This window comes from Manis javanica, chromosome 10, assembly GCF_040802235.1.
Source record: "Manis javanica isolate MJ-LG chromosome 10, MJ_LKY, whole genome shotgun sequence".
NCBI lineage: Eukaryota > Metazoa > Chordata > Mammalia > Pholidota > Manidae > Manis > Manis javanica.
Window position 1 is genome coordinate 74,526,288 of NC_133165.1, and position 20,123 is coordinate 74,546,410.

General features: G+C 33.1%; 1 protein-coding gene across 5 annotated transcripts in view; it reads right to left on the reverse strand.

The window, feature by feature from the left end:
* The window catches only part of MON2 (MON2 homolog, regulator of endosome-to-Golgi trafficking), a 116,211-nt gene that overhangs the window by 18,938 nt on the left and 77,150 nt on the right, over window positions 1-20,123 (reverse strand). For 4 of the 5 annotated variants that reach the window (XM_073213352.1, XM_073213351.1, XM_017649743.3 and 1 more), the window contains 6 exons: window positions 16,723-17,351; window positions 11,128-11,271; window positions 10,502-10,519; window positions 10,084-10,212; window positions 6,232-6,422; window positions 579-639 (listed from right to left, as the gene is read on the reverse strand). In XM_073213352.1, coding sequence (XP_073069453.1) covers window positions 579-639; window positions 6,232-6,422; window positions 10,084-10,212; window positions 10,502-10,519; window positions 11,128-11,271; window positions 16,723-17,351 — 1,172 coding nt within the window. The remainder of the gene's footprint in view (window positions 1-578; window positions 640-6,231; window positions 6,423-10,083; window positions 10,213-10,501; window positions 10,520-11,127; window positions 11,272-16,722; window positions 17,352-20,123) is intronic. The other variant, XM_017649757.3, reaches the window with a different exon arrangement.

Consider the following 20,123-nt stretch of genomic DNA (forward strand, 5'->3'; position numbering starts at 1 on the left):
TTTATGTACACTTAGATTTACTTAATTTTATTTACTTGAGAATCTTCCTATCCTACTTAAAGCAAATGATCAAAAACAACCCCCAAACAAAAATTCATAACTAAAAAACTACTTTAAAATGACTTTAAATTCCATCAACAAAATACATTCTTTATAAAACACTCATTATTTGCCTCAAGAGTTCTAGAGTCTATATCTACAGCTGGTTAAAAACAGAAAAATCTAAGCAACTTATTGATTCATTTGAACCACAAGTGCCTGGTTTGTCAAACTGTAGAACAAGCTCTAAAAAACATGCTCAGTGACTAAAGGACTTATTTTACTGAATTAGCTGCTTTTTAAAATTATTAAATGGACACTACTATCTATACAACATGTACACAAAGTTAACAAATGTAAGGAAATAATTTTTTTAGTGTCAGTGCTTTAAAAACTAACCTTTAGCCTTTGTGAGAATTTTAATGCTTTTAGTTCAGTCTTAAACAATTACTTTACTTTTTAGCAATTTTATACTTTTAACATTTCTAATACTTATTTTTCACAAATGGTAAGGAAAATGTTTTGAATAACTTTCTCACCTCAACATCAATACTTTCATTTCTTTGAAATTCTTGAATAGAGAGATTATCTGGAGGTATGCTAAGGGAATAAACAAATAAAACAAGTTATTTTTAAAAGGTAAAATATTTCCTGGAAATAAACAGTAATTAAATAAAAAAATATATTTTTTCACTCAGGTTGGGACATTACCATTTATTTGAAATAGAGTATTTTTAATTAAAGTTAGTATAAATGACTAAGCTAATTACAAACATGAACTTCCATCTATAAAAATACTTGCTCCAATCTTGAACTATATGAAATCTGTACAACTAAACTTTAAGTACTATGAATTAAAAAAACAAGGAAAAGTAAAGATATTATCATCTGCAGCTACAGCAAAAATACCTGAATTCACTTACAATATTGTCAGTGATTTAAATAAGAGGGCCTTGGTCAAGTTGCTGCAATTTTCCCTCAGGGACAGCTCATTAATCATTAATTTGTAACAAACACAATGTAAAGATTTTTACAATAAAAGAGAACATGTGAAAAAAAAAGAGGACTGATTCAGACTTTCTAAAGCTGAAAATTATCCCAGCAAGATAGGAGGGAATCAATAGCTCTGAAAGAACCAAGGTGAATTCTAAACCCTGTGGCTCTTACCAAGAATGAGCAATAAAATGGTATTAAACATATGAAACAGTGAAATATATTTACTTAGGAACAGTTGAGGATGGTAATGATTAATTACTACAGTAAATGACAGCTAAAATTAGAGAGCCAGTCACTGTACTAAGAGCATGATTTGTATAATCTCATATGTCCCCACTGTAACTACACGTATTATCATCATATAATTGACAGAGAAGCAAACTAAAGCTTAAAATAGCTTGTTATACCCACAAGAACACACTGTAAGTAAATGATAAGGCTACAGTTTGAACCTAGACTTACCTGCTTGAGCCTAACTTCTCTTTTATGTTCTAAATGTAAAAACAGTATTATCATATTTGGGTTTACAGGTCTAGTATAGTTTTGTATCTAGGACTTCTTCTGCTCTACTTGGCATTATTTGGTTATCTATTTACAGGTATTAAAATACACACACACACACACACACAAACATACTACATTACTACATTTTGGGGACCAGATCTTGGTTTGCCTGATGAGGACATTTTTCATCCAACAAATATTTACCATGTATCAACTACTTTATGTCAGGCACCAAACAAGATCCAGTGTAAACAGGATGGACTCAGTCCCCATTTCACAGAACTTACACTCTGGTGTGCAAGTCCTAGATTATATCTAGTATAAGGAACTATAGGAAAAAAAATTTAAAGACATGTACCTAAACTTGAACCAATAGTGGGAATTTTACAACCACTACTATCAAGGTAGCTTTATAGATCCTATCTATATCTCTGGAAGTAAAAGCTGTGTTTAATTCTAATTTATAATCAAGGAATATAATTTTTTAGTGATAAAGATGGTGATGATGGTAGAGGAATCTAAGGATGGCTGACTACCCCCCAAAAGCTCTTTAGGAACATACACCAATGATTTTAGTGCTATTGGGATCATATATCAGGAACACTGAACTGGATTCTTAAAATATCTTATAAGGGAAGAAAGTAGCCCACAAGGCTAAAAACTGAAAGGTTCACTAATACCAATGATCAATAAATCCGCAAATTATTTGATTGTGCAGATTCTGATTTCAGAACACAAATTAGTGGTTATTCATTTTAATTTATTAGTTTCCTTACTAAACACTTCGAGCATATCAAAAAACACTAGATGAACTTTAAAAAAACACTGATGATTAACAGAGTTTACCTATAATTATATAATAGGAGATGGTTATATAAGATTTATAGGCCATATAAGATTCTTAAATTCTCTGTTTGAGGAGTACAGCAGTTAGTGGTTTTTAAAAAATTCTTCTCATGAGTCTATTAAAAATAACAAGTCCTCGAACTGACAAAAAAAGTTGTGTTTTCTGGCAGCCATTAATCTATTTTCTGTCTCCATGAGTTTGCCTTATTTTAGATATATCATTTAAATGAGATCAGACATTATATGGGCTTTTGTGTCTGGTTTCTTTCATAATATTTAGCATAATGTTTTCAAGATCCACCTATGTTGTAGCATGCATCAGTATTTCATCCCTTTTTTGTAGCTGAATATTCCACTGTATGGATATACCACATTTAATTTATCCATTCATCATTGATGCTGATGAAGATTTGAATTGTCTTTATTTTTTGGCTATACTGCTGTGAACATTAGTGAACTAGATTTTTGTGAACATGTTTCCTTTCAATTATATTGGGTAGTACTTAGTGATTTTTAACTTAAGGTCCACAGACCATTAATTATAGAAAGTTCCACTAGGCCATGTGTCTTCTAGAGGACAAGTACCATGTTTTGATACTCTGAAGCTGGCTGAATGAATTCCTAATAGACCATGAGTGTCTGCCAGATTACGGTCCATATGTTTTTTACCTTTGTGTTTTTCTTTGCTCATTTAAACTGTTTACTTATGATAGCCTTCAATGATGTCCAAAGCCTTTCTTCTGGTCTTACATGTATTTCTTTGTTATAGTAATGCCTTGCCAAAGCAGCTGGCAGACAAAAATAAATTGGGAAACATCAATGAAAGGTATGATAAGTCATTGAGTCTTACTGTATATATTAATTAGGTTAAAGGACTTACAAAAATTCCAACATAAAATATACTCAAGTATTAGTATTATCTAAAAAACTGAGTTCTTGTTATTTTAGGTAACATTCCTAAATACGCTTCCTACTATTCAAATACTACTGATATTCAGTTATAGAACACAGTATATATGTGGCATAAAATAAAATTTTGTGATTTCCAAAGCAATCAATTATTTCAAAATCAGAAACAAAGATACAACATGAAGACCTTCTCATGAAACTGTGGAAATGTGCATGGTTTTTAAGTTTTCTTTGTGAACACTGCATTTTAGTAAGAACTGAGGAAAGCTTTCATTTAGTCTTGAAATACTTGTGGACTATGAAATAAAAACTAAACTGGTTAAATTTATCCAATAAAAGCTGTTCAGTTAGAATATTCATTAAAACATTAAGTCAAACTATACAATTGTGGACTTTTACAACGAATTCATTTTGTTTTGCAACTAAGAAAAATGATGCCTAATGAGGGGAGATGACCAGATCATCAATAGAAAGTAGGTAGAAGAGTCCAAAGTAGGTCACAGGTCTCCTGTTACCATGCAGAAGGCATAACTCTGTAACTAGAATAACCATAATTGTGAACACTGATTCTGTGTTATCTGATAGCAGAATTACTACCTTTATTATTTTCTAGCCATTATAAACAATTCAAAATTTAGAAGTAAATTTCCTGATCCCAGTTATTTAGAGTTTTGATCTTTAAAATTTCGGTTTAAAAGATGACTGCTTCATGGGAAATGTCACTTTCTCTTAAGGGAAAGAAATAATGATGAGAATAATAATATTGGTAGCAAGTATTTTAAAGGCAATGTGTACCAGATACTATTTTAAGCATTCACATATTTTAAGTGACTTAATCCTCACAATAACCCTGAGTTAGGTAGCATTATTATTCCTATATAACAGATGAGGAAAATGAGTCACTGAAAAGTTAAAATAACTTGTCCAAAATGTCACAGTTACAAAGTAGTACAGTTGTAATTTGAATCCAGTTGGTCTGGCTCCTTAATCAGTGCTCTTCTTCACTGTGCTAGCTGTTTTTTTAAGCAATGTGATTTTTTAATGTAGCCAATATACTCAAATCTTTCATGTAAGTAGGGTCTAAGTCAGGTAAAAGATTGTTATTCATTTAAACTACAACTTCATTAATACATTGTTATTCAATTAAACTACAACTTCATTAATACAAAATTACATAAAATGTAAATTATCTATGAGTAGGCCTTTGGTTCCATTGTCTACTTTCCTACACACACAAAAAGAGTACTTCAGAAAACTGAAATTAATAAAATAAGAATAAAGTTTGGAAAATGAAGAATGTTCAACAAGAGACTCAAGAATAAGTAAGGTGGTAGAAGGATTCAGCTACAGAAAAAGAAATTCTTCAAGATGTTTCACTCATTGCAAAAAAAAAACTGATCCAAAAGTTTATTCAATTTATCAGTAGGGCAATATGCATAGAGATAGATAACTGGGAAAGAAACAGAAAAGTTTAAATTTCTAAATCTGTTTTCTTCATACAAATTAACATAATGATCTGGGCAATGAAATCTGCAAAGAGCTTAAATTTTCAGAGTTATTTTAAAGATGAAAACATAACTGTTTGAATATGCTTTGTGAGTCCCTATGATTTTCTTGCAAATGAAAGAGTATGTGTGCATTGATATCAATAAGATTTCTAAAGATGAGAAATACATATGAAAGCAAAGCAAAGTCTGACCATTTGTGGAAACAGAAATTAGGATCTTGTGTCACTACTTTCAAGTTTTTTTTCATAGCTTTTACAGAGAAAAACAAGTTAACACTTCTGCTTTGCACAACTTTTCTTAACTGAATGGCTAAACTACATTAGAAAGGTAGACAGGATTTCTTCAGTTAAGTCATTTTATAGTGGACTCATCAGATCATTATCAATGTGCCAGTGTGTTTTTTTCTTTAAGCACATCAAATTCATAGTTTAAATGATTTCAAACTAATAATTTAAAATTGTTACATAGTACTGCATGGTATGTTTATCATTCTATAGTTTTAAAAAAATGATAAATGGATATAAAAATAGAAAAATTTTTATTGTCACAGAATTTTTTATTACAACATAAAGGAAAATTAGATTGATTATAGGAGTGAAAAGTACCTGGCTATCATAGCTATGACAGATAAGTCCATTTTTAATAAAATGTCAAATTTTAGATCAGTGCTGCCCAATAGAACTTTCTGTGATGATGGAAATGTTCAATAATCTGCACTGTCCAGTATGGCCAGTAGGTACACATGGCAATGAAAATACAAAATGCAGCTAGTGAAACTGAAGAACTGCCTTTTTAATTTAACTTAACTAAAAATCTCAAGTCATCGCAGCTAGTGACCAATGTACTGGATAGTACAGCTCTAGATGGACGACCGCAGATTCCTCATTCAAAAAAATTCGAGTCTGTATTTCAGTTATCCTACTGTCACTCAGTGAGGGTCAAAATAGCACCCTTAACATAAGCCCTCAGTTAGACACCACACAAAGATAATTCCATTCTTCTTTGCCAAACCTAAAAGCTTAAAGAACTGATCATTATCACCACTGATCTTACTTATTCTAGTAAAACACTGATTTTCAGAAATTGTTTTCTTCTTGCAATCTGCCAAATGGACTTCAGCTTTTAGAAACGGATCTTCTTAGCTTCACCAAGTTAAAACCATGATTTCTTAATTATGATGCATTCATATGGTCTTCTATATAAATTTCTGTCTTATAACCAAAAACACTATAAAGAGTAAAAATCTCTATTGCTTACAGATAATGTACCCAGTGGATAAATGCCTAAGTCAGCTGTGCTTTGTATACAATCTAGCAATCTTAATAATCAATTATTTTGTAATGAATAACAAAAAATATTGTTTTTAGAGCAATTACAAGTATAATGTGCACTTCTGGAAAGTCTTAATTGTGAAAATGAAGGAGCTGACCTTTTAGTAAAGAGAAAGTCTTCAAAAGTATTGGCTAGTTCTGGCCACATACTGTCAAATTTTCCAGAGGAAGCATGCTGCCGAGCAACAGGTAGCCCAATAGAAAGAACTTTGAGGAGAGAAGACACTGCCAGTTTCCATGTGCTTTCTGACGGGCAGGAATACTTCAAACTGAGAGGAACCCTAAGGGTCTGTGAAAATACAGACAGTTTAAGATAAGTATTCATCTAAAAATACATATACAACTTAAATTACTGAAAAAATATATAACAGAGAAAAAATAGCAGAGGCACTTTCATTTAAGAAGGATGTTGTTTTCTAGAAAGACCAAGTCTCCGACATGGTCCTAAATCCTACTACCTAGAATGCTGTACTTTTAAATCTTGTCTCCATTTTATTAACAATGACTCTGAGTAACAACTTTTTAGAACCTCAGTTTCTCACAGTGAAAAATTGGGATGTTATCTGAAAAGTTAAGAATAAGACTAAGAAACTTAAAGCTTCTCTCAACTTGATGTTATGGAATTAAAACATTTTGCCACAGTTATAGAAGAATATAATTTGATGGAATTCTGTCATCCAAGAGAATTAATAATGCTTCTATTTTTTGACTAATGGTTAGGTAAGTATAGTCTAAACAAGCATCATTACTTTCAAGTCTTATGTTTTATCTCCAATAGTCTTTGAATTTTATCTTCTACTTTAACATTTTATGTACTTTTTTCCTTTTCCAAATATTTCAGTAAAAATGATAATTCAAAAAGACAGTTTCTTTTATCTTTAACCCTAGAGGAGCAGAGCATTTGAGCTTTATAGCTACTAGGATGTTGAGACTTACTTTTTAAATAGTCAACTTTTAAGGCAGGTTGCTGTTAACCATTAAAGAACTAATTTGGTGGTTCAGAATGGACTTTTCTTGTCATAGTTCTGTCCAGCAACTAGAACTCTAGACTGACCAAACTACCACAGTGAGCTATCCCAGGGCTTATTAACAGTTTCAGCATTCCACCTAATAATTTGTATTAGAATAAAAAACTATAGTCTGAGACTATTTTTTCTAAAAAGTATTGTCTGAGAAAGAAAATAAATAGGAGATAAATTTTCCTACTTCAAGGTGAGTGAATATAAAACCCAATTTCATCATTGTCCACAGAAATTATTACTGAATCCTCACAAAGTAAACAAGCCATTAATATAAGCATGAAATTGGGCTCCACTAACAGATAATTAGCCTACCCATATTTATTCCTTTTCCCTCCCCTTGTGTTTTGGGGGAAGTTGACCCCACTTCCAGTTGGCAATTAGGGTTAAGGGGATGATTAGCTTATTAAGCCAATCAATCTATCCATTTCCCTGGCCTTAAGCACTGGTTCATGACTGGGCATGGCACTAAAGCTGGTCCATTTAAAGTTAATTTTAGGAACTTAAGAAAAACGCGACAGAAGCATGCACACACACACCCCTCCTACTGGACATATTATCCCTTTATTAGCCTACAACTATAAGGAGAAATATACATAGGATGCAGTCAACCCTTGGAAAGCAGAATAGAGAGGAAAAAAAATTGGTTTCTGATGATTCTACTGAATCACTGCATATACCAATTCTAAAGCCCTCACTCTATCTCTGAATATTCCAACTAAGCATGCCAATAAATCCCCTTTATTGTTAAAGCTAGTCAGAGCCTGAACGTATGTCATTTGCAAACTAAATTATATAAGGGCCATTCTGAGTTAACATTTTATAATTAAAGATTAAAGTGTGGTTTACTACCACAATATTTTACTAAATTTAAGGAAATGTTAACAACAGCATATCTGTTTATTACTTTTAAACATAATTAAGAAACTAATACAGAGATTGGCATAAAGTATCTACTCAGTAAATCTATGTAGAATTGGGAAATTCAGTTCTTTTTGTCACAAAACTCACAATTTTTTAGAAGGGACGAGCCTTGTCCAATTAACCACAATACAACATAGTGGCAGCTACAAAGTATTTGGGAGTATAGAAAAGGGACTATTTAATTCCTTTAAAAATACAAACTGATTCATGTCACTCCTCAACACTGAACCCTTCAGTGGTTAAAGAATAAAGTCTGATTCTTTATGACAGCTTATGACACCCTTAACTACTTTTTCAGACTTATTCCAAGCCGGGTCACCTCCCTAAGTGGCATTTTTCAACATTTCTTGAAAATATACCATGATCTTTTACATTCTTCAATTTACCTAAAGAAGATTTACCTAAATTAAAATACTTTCTTCCTTTTTACCCAGCAAACTCTATTACCTTTTTGCAAGTTTCACCTCTGCTAATCCTTGCTAAAATCCCCTAGGCAGTGTAGTTCTTTCTTTCCTTGTCAGAGGGAGAACTTTTTATTCAACACTGACTACTTGGCAAGTATTAAATGATGTATCTCAATTAATTCTCTTAATAGTTAAGAATGTAAGTGGTATTGGTATTATTCTACTTTTACAGATGAGAAACACTCCTGGGACGGGTTCATTTGCCCAAAATAACAGAGCAGCAAGTAAACAGGAGTGCACTCTAAGCCAGGTCTATCTGAATACAAAGCTGTGTTCCCCTGTGGTGTTCACTTAGCACTTAACATACTGTACTATTTGTTTTTCTATAGTCCCTTTATTCAATTATTAAATGTAAGAATTATTATCTCTACTTTTCATTTTTTAAAGCAATTTTTTTGTTGTTATCGTTAATCTACAATTACATGCAGAACATTATGTTTACTAGGCTCCTCCCTTCACCAAGTCCCCCCCAACTCTACTTTTCATTTTTATCTCTAATATTTAGTTAGTGCCTGGCAAGAGATGTGCTTAAAAAACATTCTCAAAAAATGAGGAGAGAGGACAGGTGTGATGGGTAAGTAGTGAGGGGTAGTGGTGAAGGGTAGAAAAATATGGCAAAAGTCAAGGGAAGGAAGAGTTTTAAGAAGGCAAAGGCAGTATCATGTTAGAGAGAAGATAAAGAATTATAAAAGGGCTTAGGGTGTGAAGGTTTGGTCTTCTCTAAGTTTAGTTTTGTAGTACATGGAAGTAAGGCAACAAACATTAAGTTAAAAGTGAGCAGTGGTTAGGTGAAGGCCACACCATTTAAAGGAGTTTGAAAGGATGAAAGAGGATAGCAATTTGAGTAGGAAGTAAATCGAGAGAAAGTTCTGGTATAAAAGGTTTAATCATCTTTCCAGGAGAAAGTAAGAGAGGCTAAAAGGACAAAGAAAGAATCACCAACAAAGAAAGGCAAGAAGAGGAAAGGATGAACACGAAGAGAGGGATGAACCTTGGACAGAGAAAGGCATTCCTTCTTGAGGGAACACATATGGCCCACATTTGTTCAGTAAATAGAAGGCACATCCACCCACTAAGGGAAGAGCAAGGCTTAGGTTTACCTTTCAAAATAGAGGAAAAAAACAAAATAAACTTTGGTGGAATGCAACACAGTTAATAAGGAATGAATTTTTAAAATGATTGTCCATCATTAAGAAACTGGCTTAAAAAAAGAACAACAGTATATATGAGTTCCTCCCTGAATGCTCATCAAGTTCAAAGTATAAGTAATGATCTAAGAAACAGGATCCTCATCCATTGTCTTATGTGGCAAAAATGAAGAAATGTAAAAAAATTGACTTCTTACTTATTAAAATATTATTCATTAAAAAAATTCTCATACTTTAGAAAAATAACTTTCTATATATTATTATGAACATTGGAGACAAGTCACTACACATAAGTTATATTTTCCATTTATCTCAACATATATTATTACCTAGAGAATAAATTCAAGAATACTGTTCAACATCAAATGAAAGTACAGAAATTTAAAAAAAAATACCTTAATAATGTTCTGGAGTACTTTTTCATTCACCACTGCTTTGTGACAGGCTGTTTTTTGGTATAAATCCACAACTACTTCTAAAGACCTTTCAGCAAATGGTACATAATTCAAGGCTACCCATTCTGCCTAAAAAGTAATATTTTCACACGGAGTTAAAAATAAATGAGATTAAATGAAATAACATTGTTTTCAAAGAGAAAGCTTCTTTGTCTTAAAGTTCAGACCTTGGTTTTAAGTCAGATTATATTACATGCAAAGTCTTCAAAGAGAAATGACTTCGTGAAAGAATGATTTTCAGCCAGGCAAAAATTAAAACTATCAGGAAAAGCACAGAGAGCATTCTACCAAGAACTGGGAAAGATGTACTTTACTTGTTGCCAATAGGATTAGGACAATTTTAGGAAATTTAACTCACCGGTGCAAATAGTTGGATCTATTGTGATTCCATTGTGTTGCAAGACAAATAGAATGAGAAAAGTTAATACACATTAAAACTACTCTTCCAACCATGTAAAATGATAATTTTAATGTTGAGTGAACAAAATTAGCATGTCCATGCATTCAAAATTTACTTTTCCCCTAAGCCAGAACAGTTAAAATTTGCCAACTATGGCTATAAAAATCTTTTATGTAAAATCCAACTACATTTCACACCAGTAGTAGATAATTTCTTAACAACACACAGATTTCTTCATTTTGCACTGCAGGTATCTATTTTTGATACGATTGGGCTTAGGGATTTAGAAGCCATTTTGTAGTGGGATGGGGCAGACAAGAAAGGAACTTTGAAGAAAGATGTACTACAGAGTAACATGAAATTCTCAACTTTCTGGACAGCCACTTGGGAAAGGAAAGTCATAAAAAAGAAAAAAAAAGAACACAGAAAAAGTTTTCCAAATTGTGTTTCTTTTCAGCTTAAACTATTAGCAGACATGAAAGTTTATTTGTAGATGAAAAGTTTGAGATAAAGTCCACCCAAAGTGAAGCTATTTTTATAAGCCATAAGATTTTACAGAGAAAATATAATTGATAGTAAATTACCTGATTGTATTTTGCATTGGCAATGTGCTTTGTTTCCAACTGTCCATATTGTGGAGGTTTACAGGAAAACTCGACAAATGCCAGTAACTGGTCAAATATGGCTGGATACATTATCTGCATGTTTTCTGAACCTACACAGATAGCCTGAAAAAGCAAAATATGAACAGCAGAATGCATACTATGAACTCCATCAAGCTCTTTAAAGCATATGCATTTGTTTAACCAAAGAATTTTAATGACTATCCTATCTTATGTAAGTATTATACAGTATTTTATAAGCCCTGAAGGACATAGCTGTTTATAAGCTTTTAAAAACTATTAATGAATAAAGTGTAGGCTAAATGTGTTAATCTGCTAAAAATAGTTTTTTAATAAGTGTGATTTATTAACACAGTGGGAAAAGGGCAAGTACTTAAAGAGAAGTTCCAGGCAGTCCTGAGTTTCTACAATCTGATCATGCAATACATTAAGTAATACAGCCTTTATTTAGACCATTAGGAATGCTTTGCAGACCAAGATGATATTGCTGATATTGACTTTTACTTAAGTGATGATATCAGCTCATCGAAATGACAGCCAATTTCTGCATTATGCCTGGGCCACTGACTTTAACAAATAAGCATGTGCATGCATTACAGTTGGGAACATAGTAATGTATCAAAATTTGTTTCTAAAAGAAATGCATATATCAATTTTTAACAGGGCTTTGTATATTTCATGTCCATAATATTTGCATACACAGACAATTTAAAACAAAAAAGTAAAAATATTTAATAGAGACTAAACATTACAAATAATTTGATAAAGAATACAATGTATATCCTGACACTGCAAATTTTAGTTACTTTAAGTATGTTGAAAGTACTTAAAATAAATTTTATGGATTTTTTTTTCCCTAGCCATAAGTGTGTTTTCTTATCTCATTCTTTCATATTTGTCTGTTTTGGTGTTAATTTTTCTCTGTGAAAATAATATTTAATGATATTTTTAAGTAGAGTCTAAAATATACTCATGCTTTACAAAACAAAAAGTAGGATCATTCTACACTTGAGATACCCTCATAATATAAAGTCAAAATTCAAAGCATTTTCTTTTAAAGGTTGTGCACATTTATATTATGCAAACCATTTTTAAACCTGTCAGATAATAGTTTCATTTTTCCCCACAGATGTAACCATTTCACTGTAACTGAAGTTTTAGATAAAACTAACTTTAGCTATAAAGTACATAAACAGATAAGTTAGATCACCCTTCAATTACAATATAAAAAAGTAGAAAAAAGATATCTAATAGCATCTCTCAATAATTCATTACTTTTCTCAGGCTTAGACTATGTACATTCTGGTTTTCAGTGATCCTTTATAAAAAGAAAGCATACTAGTAGCGTTACAGTTGATTTATAAAGCAATTCTGGGATCCTAAAATACGTAATATGGAACATTTTTTTTTATTCTTTACAACAAATTCCATCTAAGAAAAAGTTATTACCTTTCTTCAATATTCTGAAGTTTGTGTATGAGAAAAGCCTACAATGTGGATCTATTAACAGATTTTAGTCCAAAAGCAGAGAATCAATAAGCAATATGGACAATGTTTCCTATTAGTCCTTTAAAACTGGTACATGTAAAACCAGAAAAGGAACTGGACATCTAACTTCTGACATGGTTCAAGGCATCTCCTAAATCATTTAACAGTAATTCATTCTGTGTCTTCCAGGTCCTAAGGCCTTTGCTAGAAGACTTGATGAAGAAAGCAACTAACATTTCTTGAATGCTTCATTATGCCAGGAACTAACTGCCTTACAAATACTATCCCATTTAGTAGGAAAAAAGTTGCAGATTTATTATTTTCATTTTATCGATTAGGAAGCTAATGTACCGAGAGATTCAGAAACTTGCCGCTACTAAGTAGAAGGCAGGAACTCATTGCACAACTCTACAGGCAACACTGACACATAATATGACAGTGTCTCCTGGAGTACCATTCAGCAGCCTTGATGATGGAGACAGATATGGTATCCAGCCATTGACTTTAGGAAGTTAAGCAATAAGTAACACAGATACAGTCGCCTGATCTCAGAACTTAGAGAAAGCAAAAAAAATTCCCAGGTTCCACATATGCCAAAATATCTTTGCCAAGATAACCCTAAATTGATTAGCATACATTAGTAAGTGAACCTGCCTGGGAACCAGAGATTTGCAAACCAAAGACGACTGTGATCCCATAGCTCTAAATATAAGGGTAACATGAAATCAGAAATGAATTTTTCCTTTAGGAAAGAAAACATCTTCCCATCAATAAAATGTTTCACCATTCCAAAGCAAGTAAATTTTTGAAAAAATTTTCTGACATTTGTGGGGGAAAATATAAAAATTCTTACTGATGAAATATGTTAATTTTTCCCTGTTAGGAAACAGTAAAGACCCATAAGTTTGAATCATTTTCAAATACTATGAAATATCATTTAGGTAATCATATAAGTAATAAATAATGGCTACAGGAAAATTAGTACTACAAAATGATATCAACTGATATAAATGAACAACAATAAAGGTTCCCAAGTTTCAGATTGAAGGCATAATATTCTTTACATCAAAAGCTCCAAACAAATGCCTAGTAGTTGGGATGAATGATTTTACTTGTTCTCTTATTGATAAAGCAGAATTTTTTTGTATCATGAATATACAATTACATGAGCAACATTGTGGTTACAAGATTTCCCCCATTATCAAGTCCCCATTACAGTCACTGTCCATCAGCATAGTAAGATGCTATAGAGTCATTACTTGCCTTCTCTGTGCTATTCTGCCCTCCTCGTGCCCCTCCCTACATTATGTGTGCTAATTGTAAAGCCCCTTATTCCCCTTATCCCTCCCTTCCCACCCATCCTCCCCAGTCCCTTTCCCTCTGGTAACTGTTAGTCCATTCTTGGGTTCTGTGAGTCTGCTGCTGTTTTGTTCCTTCAGTTTTTGCTTTGTTCTTATACTCCACAGATGAGTTAAATCATTTGGTATTTGTCTTTCTCTGCCTGGCTTATTTCACTGAGCATAATACCCTCTAGCTCCATCCATGTTGTTGCAAATGGTAGGATTTGTTTTCTTCTTATGGCTGAATAATATTCCATTGTGTATATGTACTTTCTCTTCTTTATCCATTCATCTACTGATAGATACTTAGGTTGCTTCCATTTCTTGGCTTTTGTAAATAGTGCTGAGATAAACATAGGAGTGCATATGTCTTTTTCAAACTGGGCTGCTGAATTCTTAGGATAAATTCCTAGGAGTGGGATTCCTGGGTCAAATGGTATTTCTATTTCGAGTTTTTTGAGGAACCTCCATACTGCTTTCCACAATGGTTGAACTAATTTACATTCCCACCAGCATTGTAGGAGGGTTCCCCTTTCTCCACATTCTCGCCTACGATTGTTGTTGTCTTTTGAATGTTAGCCATCCTAACTGGTGCGAGATGATATCTTATTGCGAAGTGTGGTTTTAATTTGCATTTCTCTGATGATCAGTGATGTGGAGCATCTTTTCATGTGTCTGTTGGCCATTGGAATTTCTTCTTTGGCAAAGTATCTGTTCAGATCCTCTGCCTATTTTTTAACTGGACTATTTGCTTTTTGTTTGTTGAGGCACGAGAGCTCTTTATATATTTGGATGTCAATCCTTTATTGGATGTCATTTATGAATATATTCTCCCATACTGTAGGATGCCTTTTTGTTCTACTGATGGTGTCCTTTGCTATACAGAAGCTTTTTAGTTTGATATAGTCCACCCCATTTGTTCATTTTTGCTTTTGTTTCCCTGGCCAATGGAGATGTGTTCATGAAGAAGTTGTTCATATTTATATTCGAGAGAGTTTTGCCTATGTTTTCTTCTAAGAGTTTTATGGTTTCATGATTTACATTCAGGTCTTCGATCATTTCAAGTTTACTTTTGTGTATGGAGTTAAGACAGTAATCCAATTTCATTCTCTTACATGTAGCTGTCCAGTTTTGCCAACACCAGCTGTTGAAGAGGCTGTCATTTCCCCATTGTGTATCTATGGCTCCTTTATCATATATCAATTGACCATATATGCTTGGGTTAATATCTGGACTCTCTATTCTGTTCCACTGGTCTACGGGTCTGTTCTTGTGCCAGTACCATATTGTCGATTAGTATGGCTTTGTAGTAGAGCTTGAAGTTACGAAGTGAGATAACCCTGCTTTATTCTTCCTTCTCAGGATTGCTTTGGCTATTCAGGGTCTTTTGTGATTCCATATGAATTTTAGAACTATTTGTTCCAGTTCGTTGAAGAATGTAAAGCAGAATTTTTAAAAAATAAAATTATGTACTTTTTTTTCCTTGAAGAATTTTTTGGGATTTTCTTTGTTTTATTATCCTCTGCACGTATATAAAAACCTCTCAAACATCTGAATGAGAGTTCTAGAATATGGGCATTCAAAAGGCTGGAACTTTTTTCTTTTCTGATAGCTTAATTCTTCCATTTCCTCAAAAGCAGTCTATAAGCAACTTATGTGCGTGGTCAATCAAGGGAGGAAAGTAATTATTGACAAGGTATTTCTTTTTTCCCCACTGAAAATAAAAACAGCTATTTTTATTTCAGTTGTGGAAAACTGATATCCCTATATAAATTTCTTTAAATGCCAGATTCAAGATATTCTATTATATTTTTACAAAATTTGTTTCTCTGCACAAACCAAGTAGGGTTAAAGAGATCAAAATATTACTGCTCAGCTAGACCTCCTCCAGAGGCAATTAAGAGGTATCAAGGTGTAAAAACTACTATTCTTACTGTGAAATTTTTCATCATTCCAATTGGATATGATGCAATTAATCAGAAAACATGATTAAGCAGTACACAAATGGCTACTGATAACATGTGTAATCAGAATCCAGTTCAATTATCATTTTGTTAGAACATCATAGCTGTTTTGTTGTCATTGCTAGCTCTTCAGTTGGCATTATTTGTTAGACATTTTAGTTATTGTGAATTGTGTTAACAATTACCTTGACAGTTTAAAGAATTCTTTGATTTTGATCAGGTCTTGCTTACTAATTGGTATTTTTAGGTCTCTCTGTTTTAAAATTTGTTTGCAATAACAAAACACACATAAGTAAAAGTGTATCTTTTTAAAATTTCTGTGAAAAAAATATTTTTTAAATTATTGTTTTTTAAATATAAGCTTCTAACAATTCCAGAGCTAAATTTAGATTTATATATAAATATATATATATGTAAAATCTCACTTATTAATTTTCTAATTACAGAAGTACTTACTGAAGTTGTTATTCCAAAAACTATATATACGTTCTTGTGAACAAACCAAAAATGCTGGTGAATAGAAACAACAGGATATAGGCAGTTTCCTAAAGGCCCTCAAAACAAAATTTTAATTATCTTTTCAAATATATCAGAAACCATTTTTTAAAAAATAACTGGATCTTTACAATCCTGAATTTATCCCAAAGTATATATACACAATAATCTTGATGATCCAGAATTTATCCCAAGAAATACACATTAAGTAAAAAAATTCCAGAGAAACATACACATTATCGCTTAGATAGCCACTAAAATCCTATTACCTTTTGGAGAACATCTAAAGCTGTAAGTACAGCTTCCTGTAAACTTGTCAAAACTGCTTCAGTGTAAGATGGAAGAATAAAAGGGGATGCATCTGAACTTATTGGGACTGAAACAGCACTGTGCAGTATGACTCCCAACTTCTGCAAGTCATCCATGTTGAAACCAGTTTTTATGTGTTGGTAGAGAGCTGGAAATATCTGAATTAAAGCTGTGAGAAAAGGCTGGCTAGGAATGAAAGTCAGTTTATCAAAAGTAACAGGAGGCTTAGTGCTTTCAGATCCAATTCTATACCAAGTATTCCATGCTGCCCACCAAAGATTCAAATCTTCAAGCTCATCGGTAACTATGGGTGGCTCAGAGCTACTGTATCTTCCAAGTCTTTCTCCAATGGAATCTGTCCTTACAAATGGCCTGCTCAGGCCAGAGCCTGACATGGACCCTATAAGAACAGGGACAGTTACATTAATTGCAGGTGGTGTCTCAGGCTTATCTGAGTCTCTGACAGGGGATACAATCTGTAAAATTTCCTGGAAGCTCTTCAGGGCAGCCAGAGATACTTCGTTGTTTTTGCTGAGTGCCGCTGACTGTATGTGGTCAAGAAGAACATCCCATGCTCTTGAAAAATCTCCTGTATTAGGAAGAGAAAAAAATAAATCTATCACCATAAAAGTGATCAGATTTTCTCTATTTGCTTTAGCTTTCTGCTTAAATTCCTTAAGAACTAGAGAAAAAATATCTTTAGGTAGTAAGGTACTAACATTGTGAATCAAAATCATTACAACCTGAAAAATTCAGTAAAAAATTTCTTTCAGATATATGAACAAAGGGGCCCAAGAAGAGAATAATGGGTATACCAAATAGTGTTTTGGTTTTAAAAAGAAAACTTTATGAATGTGTACACATGCTATGCATTTCCTAGTACTTCTTCCTGCCTAAGGAGAACAGAATAAAAACATAAGGTGAAAACAAAAGCCTTTTAGCAACATCTTCAGTTTGTCCTTTTACAGTCTAAATTTGTGCCTCTCATGTGACACTGAATCTGGTGATCCAGCGTCAGCCCAGCATGGGCCGAATGGTCGTCGTCAGGTTATCACTGATCAGTTCAATCTCTTGTTCTGTTCCTATGACCAATGGAACATATTTAAAATGAAGCTCTCTGTGGCCAGGAGTGGTCTGTTTCTATGAAGTCCAGCAAAAATGACCTTGTTCCTGCAGCAATCTAGTCCAATGGCTTTGCTAATAACATGGACTCTATTCACACTAGTTGTATTTAAATAATGCAAAATCAGAGGAACTGACATTCTCCAAAACAGGATAACATGAGAAGATCATGAAAAATTTAAATACTGAAAGTTTAAAGACTTTCACTTTGCAAAGGCTTTAAATGACTTTTTTTTTTTTTTAAAGAAGGAATAAACCCATATGCCCGAGGAAGCATTCAGTTAATAGGAATCTGGAAGTGGGTCTGGTATGAAACATTAAGTATTACTCAGCCATTACAGAACAAACTATAACACCTGCCCAGTTACACCTGCCCAGTTACATGCCTGTTTCTCTCTATACTCTATTTTTTATTAAGAATTGAGGTGTAGTTTACATACAATCAAAAAACACAGATTTTTTTTGTCAGTGAACTGTTCACAGTATTGACAAATTACAGTTAAAGACTATCAAAACAGCTAAATAAAACACTCCTGCCTGTTACTCTTCCAGTTCAAAAATCAGATGAAACATTACATTTATCAACCAGAATAGTGACCTAATCTTAGATTTAGAGTATTTCAAGCCCAAGGGGGAAAAAAACTCTGGAATCCCTCTAATAATGTATTCTATGTCTTGGAAGAAGTCCTCTTTCTCGAAGACTAGGTATAATTATATACTGCACAAGGTTATGTTATAAAAATATGAACCTTATCCTAAAATAATAATAAAATTTTATTAAAAAATTTTCAAAGCTACAGCAATGTCTTATGTCTTCATTTTAAAAAATAAAAAATTATATCTATTACTTCTTAGCTTTTGAAATAAACTATCATGAATGTATTAAAAATGATGCAAATGTAGTTTACACTGGTGCATTTCATTGTATGTGAATTTTACATGAAAAGAGAAAAGATGGAAAAAAATATATATATTAAGCCCTACGGTTCAATTAGGATCAACTGATCAAATGGATTAGACACCATAAATTGCTGTTTTTGAAAAAAAAAAGGGGAGAAGTATACATGAAGAACACACAATACCTGGGAAAAATAAATATGCTTATGTCTTCACATAAACAGGAAAAAAAAGTGAAATGTATGTACAGCATGCTCACAATTATGTACAAAAGTATTTCCATTTACCTTTCTCTACTACTCCCATGACTATGACCCAGGATTGAAGGTATTTTAATCTGTGCTGGGGTTTCTCAATTTCAGTACTATTGACAGTTTGGGTTGGGTAATTCTTTTGCTGTGGGGTCTCCCCTATGCATTCAAAAACAGAGCAGGTCCCCTGCCTCCACTCCCCAAATGCCAGCAGTGCCTGTTCCTCCCAACTGAGACAACCAGAAATGCCTCCAGACACTGCCAGATCTCCTGTTGGGGGAGCAAAATTGGTCCAGGTTGAAAACCATGGATCTACACCATCAACAGCTTCCTAAACAGTCTAATAGTGTCCTGCGATCCTTCCCTGCTGCCAATTCCATTCCACACATACCACAGTGATCTTCTTGAATTGTGTATCTGTGTATTTCATATCATGGATTAAAATCTCTTAGTATTTTCATTGCTCTTAGGAAGAAGTTCTAACTTTTTAACATGGCCTACATAGTTTTTACAATGCCTCGCCTCTCTCCACCTCTATAATCTCATCTGGTATCACACTTTTCCTTATTCTCTTCATTCTAGACCTTCAAACATGCTAGGGTTCCCATCATCCCCTTCTCCTCAATCCTCTCCTATTTTACATATTCTCTCTGCTTATAAAGCTCTTCACATTTCATCTTACCCTTGCCTGATGTACTACTTCTTACTCTTCTGATCTCAGGTAACATACCACTTTCTCAGGGAAGCCCTTCCAGTTCTCACTGGCCTGGTTAAATACCTATTATAAGCTCACAACACATCATTCCTTTGTAGCATTTCTCACTGGAGCTATTTCACATTTATTTATGTAATTACAGTTCTTCCCTCAGTCCAGGACACCAAAGACATTGTGTATTTTGCTTATCATTGTATGCCCTAGAGGTTAGGCCACAATAGGTACACATCACATATTTTCTCAGTGAAATGAATGAAAAGGTATATGTTCATGCACATACCACATATAAACACGAAGACACGCAGTTAAGATTGATTATCCTTAGGGAGTAGCACTCTATGTGTATTTTAAAAGAATCTGCTTTATTTTCCAATTT